Raw genomic sequence first — 13,594 nt, 5'->3', positions numbered from 1 at the left:
TTAAAAATTTTACTTTAAATACATTTTTTTCTGCACTTCACAAATGCTTTTTCAAGTTCAGTACGAATAAAATGAAATCGAATTTTATATTATCATTTTAAAGTTATGTCTGAGTAAAAAATTAAAAAAAAAAATATTAATTTTTTCTTATTGATATTTTATGTCCAAAAGTAGTTAGTTACAAGTTAGTTGACACCTAATTCAAAGGTAACCACCCTTGACTTTGACTTCGCGCCCATCGCCATACAAATATAGTTAGCTTTCCTCAAAGTAAATATAAAAATAATAGTGACGTTTGGTTCCTTCCAAATCAACTTTAAGTTATCCTAAGTTAGATGCAGTTCCTATATGAGCACATATGTATATTAGGGTGGCCCAAACTAAGTAAAGTAGGAATTTTAATGCTCCCCCCTAGGATTGTTCTATATCGAATGAAAGTATACCCCTATTTTTTTATTTTGAAATCAAAAAATATTTAGAGGTCGCTCAAAGCGCTCAAAATTTTCCATGTATTTTATATGAGAAAAAAACAACTTTTCGTGGAAATGGTACAATATCCAGTTGTTTATTTAGCCATTTTTTAATACTAAAGATTTTTTATTTATCCCCCCATAGCATTTTCTGCAATTTTCTGGGGGTTTTGACTGACCTATAAAATATAGTTACTATGAAAAAATTGTTAAAAAAATAATGCTATACTATTTCAACGAAAAGTTCTTTTTTCCCCATATAAAATACATGACAAACTTTAAGCGCTTCGAGCGACCTCTAAATATTTTTTGATTTAAAAATAAAAAAAAAAATAAGGGTCTATTTTTTCGGTATGGGGGGTGAGAGCGTACAAATTCCGACTTTACTTTTTTACATGCATGTTTGGACATGCATACATACATACAGTTTACTCTCAGGAAATGTCTATGAAATTTAACAGATGGTGATTGCGTTAAAATTAAGTGGTAATTTCAGGGCTAGTTTTCGAAACAATCGCCCCCAAATTAGCCGAATTCGCCGCTACAGCTGCTTTGTCATCTTAAAAACTTTTTCTCGGAGATTATGCTTGGCTAAGTGAAAAAAACAAACCCAAAAATAATTTTATTTTGTTATATTCCCAACGTCTCTAATGTTAAATAATGTTCGTTATTTTTTATAAAATTTTGGTTTTTAATTCAACAAAACCCAAAATTTCAAACTTTGTACAAAAACTAGGAAATTTCGGTAAATTTTCATGCAAATTTCCAACTTTTTATCACTTTTTATAGCCCACTGAATTTTAGTATAATAAGATGCATGTTTAAATTTTTCAACAAATTACCTTTAATTGTTGAGATTTAACTATTTTATTGATAAACTTAAGGCAGGCGTCGTCTCCCATCGCCTCTTCTAGAAGGGTCGTTAATTCAACCTCTTAGTCTGGTATGAAAAGCTAAGCTGTAAGAGTTTTTTTTTAGTAAAGTTAAAACTTCGAAATGCTTGAAAGCTTTGATCCTTTTGATGCATAAATACGATTTGACGCCCAAAAAAGAGTCGTAACGTTGTCAAATCGCAGGATCTCCAACCCTTTATTAATCCACTATTCAATCGCAAAAGTTTTAAGCATAATCATGCCATAATTTAGTTCAGTGTCAAATTATGAGTCAATCAAGCTGGTTCTGCAATTCACTTCCGAATGAATTTCAACCCCTGCCAATTTGAATTCAAAGCTATTTTGATTGAAATTCACTCGGAAGTGAATTGCAGAACCTGCCTGCTTATGTATTTCCCAATATGTGGATATTGTTGTTATATGAGCATAAAGCATCACTCACTCTTCTTCGTACGGGTTACTTTAACTCCAAGCGCGATAATGAGCTTCTAAGAAAGCACAAATTTTGATAAAAGAAGAGAATTGGGGTCATTTGCCAGTTTTACGGGCACCAAATCCATAAGCTCTCAAGTCAAACGGTAATCATTTAGTTTCAGTTCTTGGCTCAAGCAGTGCCCATGCAAACGTAAAATTCGTAAAACGGAATAAATGTTAAAAGTGCTCAAATGAATTGGCATCTTAAAATAGTTCGACCAATGCCTTAGAAATTTGTATAAAGGGATTCGTTCAAGTGATTAATAATTTGAAAGAATTGTAAACTTTATTGCAGTAAATATACATATGTATACTATTTATACATACAACTCTATGAAACATGTATATCATCAAATCTTTATCACTCAAAAATATGAAAATGGCATGCGAACTTTTCAGAATGCACCGATCCGCAATTTTCGTACTCTCGATAAAAGCCAAGGTAAAGAAATCTGCCGAAATTATAACCGTTTTTATGAATTTCTTTTTCAAAATTAAAAAAAAAAAATAAAATAAATTGTAACCTTATTTAGTCATACTCGCACACAGTCTTAACTAATCACATACATATAAGTATGTGCATAATAAAAAAAAATATATACATATGTAACAGTGAAACCATATTCCCGATAAAGTGAAGTAATTATAGCAAAGTGAATTTATATTGCTCATTTTTGCCAACTCAAAGCAAAAGAAACTGACAGTGGAAAATAAAAGTTGCTGGCGGCGTACATTTCGCCGCAAAGTGCACAGTGTATTTACGGTTTTAGTAAGTCTATAATCCATATTGTCAGATAATCAATGCAGTAAAGTGACTAACTATTATTAATGGCTCTTCAACCAACCACATAGAGCGAGCAAATTTTTCACAGTGAATATGTTCCAGTGTCGGATCGCGTATGTAAAATCGACTTAAGCACACTTCCTGAAAGATTAAGTGAAAGTCGTCGTGCCTCGTTAAGATCAGTATTTATCCTGAAAAGTGGCAATGAGAAAAAGAGAATTTTAAAAAAGTATAAGTTCGGCCGAAATCGAACTTTATATACCCTTACTGTAAACTACATTATAACCTAGGGTCTTCTTCCAGATTTCAAACAGTATTTATTGAAGAAGTCTGATGAGGAAATGTGGTGATTTCCGAAATAGCGATCACTTCTACCATTTTTTCAAAATTGTTGTTGCTCTTCCACAATAGTTTTTCATTAAAAGCGGCCTCAAGCTCAATAAAAATTGTTGAATAGTATTATTGAAACTGTGCTAAATTAGAATTAAAGAAAAAATTGTACCAGGTTTTGCAGGAATCGATAAAGTGCTTACTAGGGATGTTAATTTTTACGCTTTTTACGATCCCGGGATATTCGGGATGTCGTTATCACAATTCCGGGATCCCGGGATTAGTCCTGGGATTTAGATATTCATTACTTTTCAACAACTTAAATCGAAAAAACTGCTTCTACCACAATTTGCATAATTGCTTTTCTACCATAAAATAAATAATAAAAAAATGGGTTTGAAACCTGCTTTTTAATTTAAAGTGACGTTTTTATTTTTTCTCTCTGACGTCAGGATTTATTTTAAAGGACTTTGAAATTTCAAAGATATGATTAATGCCAAAAATGATTTGAAAAATTCAATGCAATGTATTTAGAATAAAATTATGGGTGCCAAATGCAAGAAAAATTTTCTTAAAATTTTTAGATTCACAAGGACGAATAGGTAATTTTTTAAGCTGATAAAGTTGGAAGGACGGAATTCGTGGATGTTATCGAGTTTATATACGTCCTTAATATATAATTTTATCAAAAACAAATATTGCGAAATTTCAAGGATAAAAATTTAAACGGACATTTTCAATACTTGCCAGTCCTTACACAGCAAAACATTGAATCTGCTTAAATTCTACAGAATTTTCTTTTTAATTTGATACCCATACTTCTTCTCTAAGCACATTTCACTGAATTTGTTAAATCATTTTTTAATTGCTGACGTCAGAGTGAAAAACTAAAAATGCATTTTTACTATATTTGGCCCATGGTTTCGCGAATATATTGATTTTTGTGTGTAAAATTTACTATCGCATATATGTATAATGAGCTAGACATTTATAAAAAAATATTAATTATGAATTAAAAAAAGAAATATAGCCAATACTGGTCAAGAAAAGGAGTTTTTATTATTGTCATCCCTGCAAATTACAAATCTCGAAAATGCCGGGATTATTTGCCAAGAATCCCGGGATTTTCGAGACCTAAAAAAGGCCGGCATCCCGGGATTAACATTCCTAGTGCTTACCATGGTTGGATCCTTACTACGACCGTAGTAGATTTACTCCGATTTTCGAAAAATTTTCTACGCTACTATGCTTTACCTACGATCTACTTCAATTTTCTTTCGGAAATAATAATGTGCGCACTACATTGCCGCAAAACAAACATATTAATCCACAAAAAATAAAGAAGTTGAATTGTCTTGTCTTGTATGACATATGTAAATAAGTTACCTATATCAAAATGAACTGTGTAAATTTTTTGATCACCTACATAAAATTCATAATTTCCCCCCAATATTTATGGTGGAAACGTAAGATTGCTGAAGGTCCTAGAAATGAGAAAAATTGCAAGTACGCAATATAGTTATTTTTCGTACAACATTTTTCGCATACTTAATTTTTAAAAAAATTCTGGATTATGTTTTCCTTTCAGCAAAGGGAGGATAATACAAATTCTACTACGGAATTTTATATTTTGCTACGATTTTTCATGTCATTTACTCTTATTTAGACATGCAGTAGTTATAACCCTGGCGCTTACCGATACATATACACTAATGTAGTCATAATTGACCGGTGCCAGGCCCATTTAAAAATAAATTATGATTATCTCATTTCTTATTCAGAGATTGTTGTAAGTTTTAAGTTTGATTAAATTAGTGTCCTTAGTAATTGAAATATCAGAGTTTTCGTATGTCCGAGATTTACTGTTATATGGGAAGAAGGCGTAACTTTAATCCGATTTCAAAAATTTTGAACATATTTCGTTTTTGTTCCAAGTGCAGTAATTGTACCGAGTTTGGTAGAAATTGAATTTATGTAGTCATTTACGAAAAATGTTTGATAATCTCATTTATTTTTCTATATTTCTAAGAGATGTAAACATCGGTTTTGAGTAAAGTAGGTTCGGAATTAATATACTGATTTATCGCAATTTTCGTATTTCTGTAAATTACCCTTGTATGGGAAGTGGGCGCGGTTATTGTTCGATTTCAAAAATTTTCAACAGGTTTCTTAGTGTGATTCTAAGCAATGGGCGTTCCGAGTTTGGTGGGAATTGATGGGCGATGCCACGGCCATTTTCAAAATACATTATGCTGAATTTCCACTGGTCATTAAATGACAGAAATTGTACTGCCAAATTGGGCATTAAAAATTATTCGTGTCATTGCATTTGAAACAAAATAGTGATTAATGCCTAGTGCAAATTCAGCATTAAACTGGCGATTAATATAAGATAAGGATCTTTATGACAGAAAACATTAATGACTTGTATTGGACATACAATTTAGAAATAAGTGTTTAATGATACTAGAGCTTTATCTGCTTGAAAAAAAAATAAGGAACAAAACTTTTTTTTCAAGCAGTTAAAGCTCTAGTATCAATACACACTCATTTCTAAATTGTATGTCCAATAGCAGTCATAAATTTTTCTATCATAAAGATCCTTATCTTATATTAATATTGCTCAATATTTTTGGGGTTCTTTCAGCTTGCGCCAACATTTCTTAAACAAAAAAATGCTATACGTATTTATGCACACATTTCGTACTAGTTCCTTCACATATGCATGTATGTATGTACATTTTTTGTATTTTCAACAAACAATTTCTTATTCTGAGTTATGAAGAGAAGAGCCTTAGGCGAATTAGTGAGCTGCACTCACTCTGTGCTTCTTCTGCTTGTCGTGCTCAGCGATGCAGTGTTTGTCATTCACAAAATACAATTTATACAATAGTGTGTTCAGACAACTATGTATAAGTATTTGCAAAGCTTGGTACTCATACATATGTATGTACATTTGTAGGTAGATAAGTGCATCTGAAACGCACTCAATTAAGAACCGACAAATCACATCAACACTTGCCATATACGCTACGAACTCGGCGCTAACAATCAGTATAATACGCGCGCATATATTTTTAGTGGCGCATTGAAAATGAAAATAAAATAAAAATATATTAAAGCATACGTATGTACATAAATTTTGTAAAAGAATGAGAAAAACAGGAAATGAAGGCGTTGAAATGCTTTTCATCTTTCTTCTTTTAACCAATTCATATACATATCTTTTAGTATATGTTTTTAAATAATCTAAGGCAGGAGGACAAAATTTTCTCCACTTATTGTGTGTAATTTATTGCCATCGAACGAAATATGTGTGTAAATTCAAAGCAAGAAAATACAGATGATCATGCGAATCCATTAAATGAAATTTATTAAAGAATATCGGTCGTTTTCTTTGATTACCCACCATGCAAAACATGAGAAATAGGCAACAATCGTCAATGGCAACAAATTGGCGACTCACCGATTTATTGCTGTGATGACAAATCGGCAACATCACTTCATTCATGTCAATTTTGAATAAAAAAGTTCTCAAAAATTCCGAAACTTATGAATATGGCGTCGAAAAATTGCGAAAAATTAACTGTGCCAATACTTCTGTTCGGCACTGTAATCACTTGTTATATATATATATATAATAAAAAAATTTAATTTTGTCTTCATCTGGATCGTTTTTGAAAAGTTTTCTGAGATAAGGCGTTTTCAAACCGATCCCTTCCCTGTCCAAAGATACTCATTTGCTAATATTTATATTTATGTCACATTTTAATTTATAAAAACACTATCTATAAATAAATACTCTTCATTTTATATTTATTACAGGCAAGCGCTGGCAAAATGGATGGAAATCCCGCCGTAGATTTATCGGAAATTGAGCAAATTGTCAAAGAGAAAACGGTTCGTATACAATACCTATTTTTCTACATTTTTTATACAAGTAGATCATGTCCTATTCCTATTACATTTTCCTTTGCCACAGGAACAACACGAGGAGAAATCAAAAATTTTAAAACCAAACGCAAACAATTGCAGTAATAGCAATGCTGATGTTTGTGCCAGCAACGGTTGCAACACAGTTGGTGAGAAGACAGATGCCACAGATAATTACGACAACAGCAACTTATATAATCATGAGGAGGTATGCATCTACAATTAACTTGTTTATAAACATAAAACACAATACAAATTTTTTAACTTTTTGTATATCTCGTAACTTTCTATTGCTAGCGTAATACAGAAAACAGTGATATTGAAAGCGCGCTTAGAAAGCGTCAATACGCAATCGATGAATTAATAACCACCGAAAAGTCATATATTGAAGACTTAAAAAGTGTTGTAAATGGGTATGTAAATTGTTTAATTTTATATGTAACTAATTGAAGTATAAACATTTTCTTTACATTTACAGTTACTTAGCTGAGGTGCTCGATCCCAAAAGTGATATACCCATACCCGATGATCTAAAAGGCGGTAAAGAGCGCATGGTTTTCGGCAACATTGAGGCCATCTATGAGTGGCATAAGAAGTAAATATAGTGCGAAAATGCCAAAGGCCACTCTAAATTGCATTCTCTTACATTTTTTTTTTTCTGATAGATTCTTTTTGGAGGCAATAGTTCGCTGTCGTAACTCGCCCGCCGATCTGGGCCCTATTATCAAACGTTATTTACCCAAATTTGATATGTATAATAAATATTACCAAAACAAACCAGTGTCGGATCACATAGTGACCACTCATCTTGCATATTTTGATCAAATACGACAAAAACTCGGTAGTCGTTTGGATGTAAGTTTTCCAAGTGAACACCAAATGAATCTTTCGTCACTAAATTTTCTCGTTTCAAATATCTTTTTCGCTACTAAATATTTATAGCTCAACGATTTGCTCATAAAACCGGTGCAAAGATTGCCAAAATATGAATTGTTATTCAGAGAAATAGCCAAACATGCTCGTGCAGCTGGACGTGATGCTGAAGTTGTCGGCATCGAGGAAGCTATGCGCGTTATGGGGGTAAGGAAGCTTATTTCAACAAATTGATTCCGAGTCGCAGTCCTTTGTAATATTAATTTAATTTTTATCCACAATCTGTACCATTTTTAGATGATTTGCAAGGCTGCTAACGAAGCGATGGAATTACGTCGCTTGCAAAAATTTGAGGGTAAAATAACTGCGCAAGGCAAACTGCTGCTACATGACAAATTGACCTGCGTTGAAGATGAGAAGAATGCTGAACGTAATGCCTATATGATGCAGAAACCGCGTGAATTGTATGTTTTTCTATTCGAGCAAAGTATAATTTTTGCGGATATTGATGGCAAGAAGCTGCAGTATAGTAGTCCAACATATACCTATCGGTCGCATATACAGGTAGGTGAAGCGCTGCAGTTAGAAAATTAAAATTTGCAAAAGTTCACTAGACTTTCTATGAGTAGTTTAAACTAGCCGCTGGACGTATTGTAAAATAACCAGGGGCTACTTAATCTGTAGTACATATGTATGTATGTATCCTATAGAACTGGGGAATTAAAATTTATTTGTGGTAATGTTTGGTTCAAATTTGGCTCCATTGTATGATAAGAAATACGAGTTTGCAGAATGGTTCGGAGGTGTGGTGGAGGCTAGATATTTTCTTGAAATACACAGGCGGGCAGGGCTATGAAATCGCATTTAAAAAACCCAACGTTTATATGCCTCTAAATGGACATTATATTACTGACTTGTGTGAAGGGCAAAATGTTTTTTCTGTTTAAACATCTTTGTTTCGGTATGGGTAAAATTTGTGTTAACCCAGCAGAAAATGCGTAACTGTTTTTTGTGTAATCCAGCAGAAAATCTGTAACTTTTCTTGAGAAACAGCCTGTATTTACCGCTGTTGGAAGCGATTGTAGTGTATGCGAAGTATAGATGGAATTAAGAGCGCTTATTTATTCGGGGGCGTAGTATCATTTTTTAATCGCGGCCTAATTGCACTTGTCAAAATGAATTATGCCTGTGCAAAAATACTGTGGACGGCGTAGCCGGAGTTAGACTGATGGGGACTTTTTTGTAAGCGCCCCCGAAGACCGCCTACGCGGAGCGGTGTTCTGCGCTAAAACACTGTTGTAAGTGTAGTCGGTGTTGGATTCACGCCTTTTTTAATCAGATATAATTTTTGGAATATTGTGCATAGTTAAGGCAGAAATTAGCATATTTTTTCTCGTCTTTGACATGTATCTGTGGTATTTTTTTAACATAAAAATCAGAATTTAGCTCTTTTATTGCGATATTTTAGTTACTTTATTTTTTGTAGAGAACTTCTAGTGCTTTCAAGCTTTAGAAGAGGAACATTATCCCAATTAAGAGCAATCCTATTTAAAAATTAATACGCTATATTTTTTTTTTTAATTTTTATCTCATTTTCAATAGGTCAACAAAATGCAGTTAGAAGAATTACCAAATAATCGTTTTCTGCTCAAATCAACCGATCCAAATAAACCCGGTTTGAATATAGTTTGCTATGCAGCTACAGTGGATTTAACCAATGAATGGTTGCGCATCATACGCAATATACTGCAGTCACAACACGATTTCCTTAGGGCAATCACCAGTCCTATCGAATATCAACAGCAGCAACAGCAACAGAATTAAAATTCGACAAGCAAACAAAAAGAACAAAAACATAAACAAAACAGCAATCATGTACAATTATTTGCAACAAAGCATTTCGTGGAAATTTATAAAAAAAAGAAACTATGTATTAATACAATACTTGATATTTGAAATCTACATGCATTGTAATCAAGGCAAAAGGAAAACATTTTCAAACGATGAAGGATGTATGGGTATGTGTGTAGCAAAAGAAATTTGTAATGGAAATGCAAAGCAAAGATGTAAAAAAAACAAGGAAGGCGCCACGCCACGCTGATTTACTAAGACACGCTTTTATATACATACATATAAATTCTAACAAATATTTGAAATGTTCTACTGTTCTGTTGATAGATACCCTTTGTATTAGTTGAGAAAAAGACTACATATAAAACTCTCGCCAATTTCAACCTATATATTTATCTAAAACTATTCAATTCTTTTTTAGTACTACAGGTGCATTTGATTTATGTATATAAATATGTATATCTATACATATTTATTATTTGCAATAAGTATTAGCCCATAGTCTGGCTGTAGTATTTGAGTTTGGCCAACGACAGCCGAATGCTTACGATATGTGCAAGCCTAGTTTTATCGATGAACAAAATATACATACATATATGTTTATGTATGTATGTATTTATGCATTATTAATGCGCATCTGCTGTCAACAGAATAAGCTATTTAAAACAAAAAACAAAAGAATTAATTCTAGTATAGATTTCCCCCCAAAAAAAAAAATACAAAAACGCATGCGTTCGATATTATATGTAATTTAATTTAATTATTTTAATTTTTTCTAATAGCGAAAAAATCTATGTCTAAATATTAATAAAGCTGACAAGTTATAATTGTAATATGAATTAAATGGAAAGTTGATAAAGTTGGAATACTAAGCTAAAAAAAATATAAATTAAGTGATCCTAACGAGTGATTTATGCTGCTAAGAAATTAAAAATATGTACTATGTAATTTAATTTAACTCATTTCTTTTATAAACTTACGTATACCTTTACTAAGTAAAAATACAGAAAATTAAAATAGAAAATTAAATGTTTCATTTCAATGATTTTTTATTTATTTTTTCTTTTTCTTTTTGCAAAAAAGTGTGTTGGCCATTTGTTATGAAATCGTTTGTTGAGTCAACAATTAGAAATTGGCATAACGATGGATGATAACAAATTTAGTTTAAATTTAATAGGAAATTGTTAAGTTTTGCAAATGCAAGCAGTTTAATTTTTTTTTTTTTTTGTTTTGGCACACAAACGAATGCAATGAAACATGCGCTTGATTTGAAACAGAAATAAATGCGAAACGTATCAAAGTGCTAGGGCATAAAAACTAAATTTGAATTTATAAATTTAACATAATTAAGTATGAACATGATCAGAAACTACGTCATTGTTGGACTATAAAAAAAGAAATGGCAAATCAAATTATGTATGCATATGCAAAATGGCACATGGGTATGTATGTAAGTGAAGTGTGTACTATTTAAGTTGAGCATCTATCTAAATATCGTAAGTGTGATTCGAGTACGGGAACATTAAAGTTAATAACGCTAAGGGCACAATGTACAGTTAAACATTTAAGTATTAGAAAAAACAAAGGTTAAACATCAAATGTCTAAGTATAGGTAAGTGTTTGAAGTAAGGGATAAAGCTATTAAAAACGTCTTTTATTTAAGTTTTTAACCTTTTTAATTTTTAGCACTTTTTTTGTTTATTGAGCTATGTTTATAATTTAAATTTCTTTCAATTTATTAGGGTAGTTGGTGAGTAATAAATTAATGTATATGGAAAAGCAGCCAGAACTCTAACCGGTCATAGCAATTGAGACAAATATGCGGTTAGTCAACATAATGCTCGCTTGCTGTAAGAACGTCGTAATCCATAAAAAAAATGTTTGAGTTAAGTATGCAGGAATGACCATTAAAAATTTTTTACGATATCTTTCAACTGTGTCTCATTTCGAAGGCAATGCAACTACAAATACATATTTTAATTTTACTCTTTTTACATAAAAAAATAGATCGAAAACAGTGTGCGAGTTAATTAATAATTACCGCAATATTGCAACATTGTAGCTTTCTTGATACTCTGTTGCTAATAGTCAACGGAATTAATCTAAGGTGGTGTGGCTAGCGCAGCTGCGCCCGAATCGCGGCATTGGTGATCGAGTGATTATTCGTTTCGAATCGAATCAAATAAAATGGCAGCTGCTTTCTCCACAATACAATTTGAATGCGCGATGTACACTCGCTATCCAACGCCGCGATTCGAGCCAATATTTTATTCGCCTCTGTAGGTCGAAACTTGTTATGAGTGAGTGAGAAAGTGAGAGTTTGGGAATCTTTTTCCCCCGTCTTCTTCCTTGAGCGAAGAATGGCTGAAATTTGGCATTTGCGGAACGAAAGTAAAAACAAAATACTTACTTTGTCCTCGGGAGTTTTATATTTAATTTTTTAGCTTTTATTAAATTTTCTTCAATGGGAATAGCAGAAATGCATCAAGCCAAAGCATCAGCCTTTTTTATTTGTAAACTATAATTGATGGAAATGTCTTATTTACGCAACTCAGTTCCAATTCGGCTTTTAACGGTGTTTGCACATATTTGACATTTCCATCAATTATAGTTTAGAAATAAAAGAGACTGTTGCTTTGGCCTGATGCATTTCTGAACGCATCCTTCCTGGCAAGTTCATCTGCCATGCAAATTACTTTCTATTTATGTATGTCTCTTATGACCTTACCCACATCTTGCGAGTGGATAGTGAATTCAGTAGCCAACTTTTTATTGACTTATGCATTGACAGTTCCTTGGCTATCAGCAAAGGTAATTACTGAAGGCAGTTTGAAAAAGGAGTCGGACCAGTCCAAGGGTCTGACAGCCTATAACAGATGTTCAATGAGAGGTCTTTGGAGAGTGTATCCCGCTTCCTACTCTTAGATTTAGTTTATAGCCATCTGTGTATAAGGCTGTGGAGTCATCTTTTGGGCCCAAGACCGACTCATCTTCTCAATCGTTCCTGAAAGGAATACGCGTGAAGAGTTGGTTCTCAAGATTGAGAGGAGGTGTAATGTTGTCTAGGGACCTTATAGGTGCGGGTCTCCCCATTTTTGTAATGCAGTTAGTCTTATGGTATTGCAGCGTGCCTGAAATTGTGCAAAAAAGTGCTCGGGCAGAAAGTTGAGTAAGCCTAAGAACTTTTGTATGATTGTAGATTGAGCTGTAAAGGGCTCTAGATCTTCAATGTGTTGTTTGGTTTGATCTAACAGTGAAATAAAAGCAGACTTTTTCTATTTCCTTTACTGATTTGAGTTAAAAAGTGTTTAACAAAATTACATAGATAATAGGCGATGACACGCTTGCTAGTGCTAGGCCGAGCTTCTGCTCCGATTTGTGGTGTGCGCATTGATGTTGTGACACAAAGGGCGGCCGTCTTCGAACGGCGAGAAGTTTTTCAGGGCGAAAATATGTACGTTCGGAGGTTTGCAAATGTCTGCCGAGGAGCAACCGCTATTAGAAAAAATAACTTGTTTTTGAATGTTCCTCGACCCAGGGATCGAACCCTAGACGTACCGAGTGGCAATGCGCATCTCTACCCACTCAACCGCGCGTAAATTTTAATTTTGTAACCCAATAAAATTAGTTTTGAGTCAGAAAAAATAATCAAAAATTATGACATTTGAGCAAAAGGATAATCAAAATGCAAAGCTATGGGCAGTAGCAGTAGTTTGCTGATTTACATTTTTCTGTTTGCATTCGAAATACAAATATTTTGTTGCATTTATTTTTTTTTTTATCAAAAATAGTTGCACTCTTTGTCACACTTTTGTCTGTGAGAGTAAAGTTTTTCGATCGCGCAAAGAATATAATATATTATAGCAAAGAAAATTTTATCTCGTCTATTTATATGCATAATACTTGCATATGGAAGTATGTATATATATATATATATATATATATATTCAATAAGTAATTAAAGCTAAAGTTTAACATTATTCTGA

At 32.7% G+C, this 13,594-nt stretch overlaps 2 protein-coding genes across 3 annotated transcripts in view; both read left to right on the top strand.

The window, feature by feature from the left end:
• LOC118747679 (triple functional domain protein) overlaps positions 1-10,653 on the top strand; it is a 183,585-nt gene extending 172,932 nt beyond the window's left edge. Inside the window, exons 14-21 of the mRNA XM_036481744.1 lie at positions 6,777-6,851; positions 6,934-7,092; positions 7,182-7,297; positions 7,363-7,479; positions 7,550-7,739; positions 7,827-7,964; positions 8,055-8,321; positions 9,360-10,653. Of these exons, the coding sequence (XP_036337637.1) occupies positions 6,777-6,851; positions 6,934-7,092; positions 7,182-7,297; positions 7,363-7,479; positions 7,550-7,739; positions 7,827-7,964; positions 8,055-8,321; positions 9,360-9,581 (1,284 nt within the window). The 3' untranslated portion in view covers positions 9,582-10,653. The remainder of the gene's footprint in view (positions 1-6,776; positions 6,852-6,933; positions 7,093-7,181; positions 7,298-7,362; positions 7,480-7,549; positions 7,740-7,826; positions 7,965-8,054; positions 8,322-9,359) is intronic.
• LOC118747680 (hippocampus abundant transcript 1 protein) overlaps positions 1-13,594 on the top strand; it is a 142,910-nt gene that overhangs the window by 75,014 nt on the left and 54,302 nt on the right. The gene's annotated exons all lie outside the window — the stretch shown is intronic.

Source organism: Rhagoletis pomonella, unplaced genomic scaffold, assembly GCF_013731165.1.
Source record: "Rhagoletis pomonella isolate Grant_MI unplaced genomic scaffold, Rhpom_1.0 Rhpom_scaffold_00012, whole genome shotgun sequence".
NCBI classification, from domain to species: domain Eukaryota; kingdom Metazoa; phylum Arthropoda; class Insecta; order Diptera; family Tephritidae; genus Rhagoletis; species Rhagoletis pomonella.
Note: the sequence above shows the minus strand (reverse complement) of the source record. Positions and strands in the feature narration are given on the sequence as shown.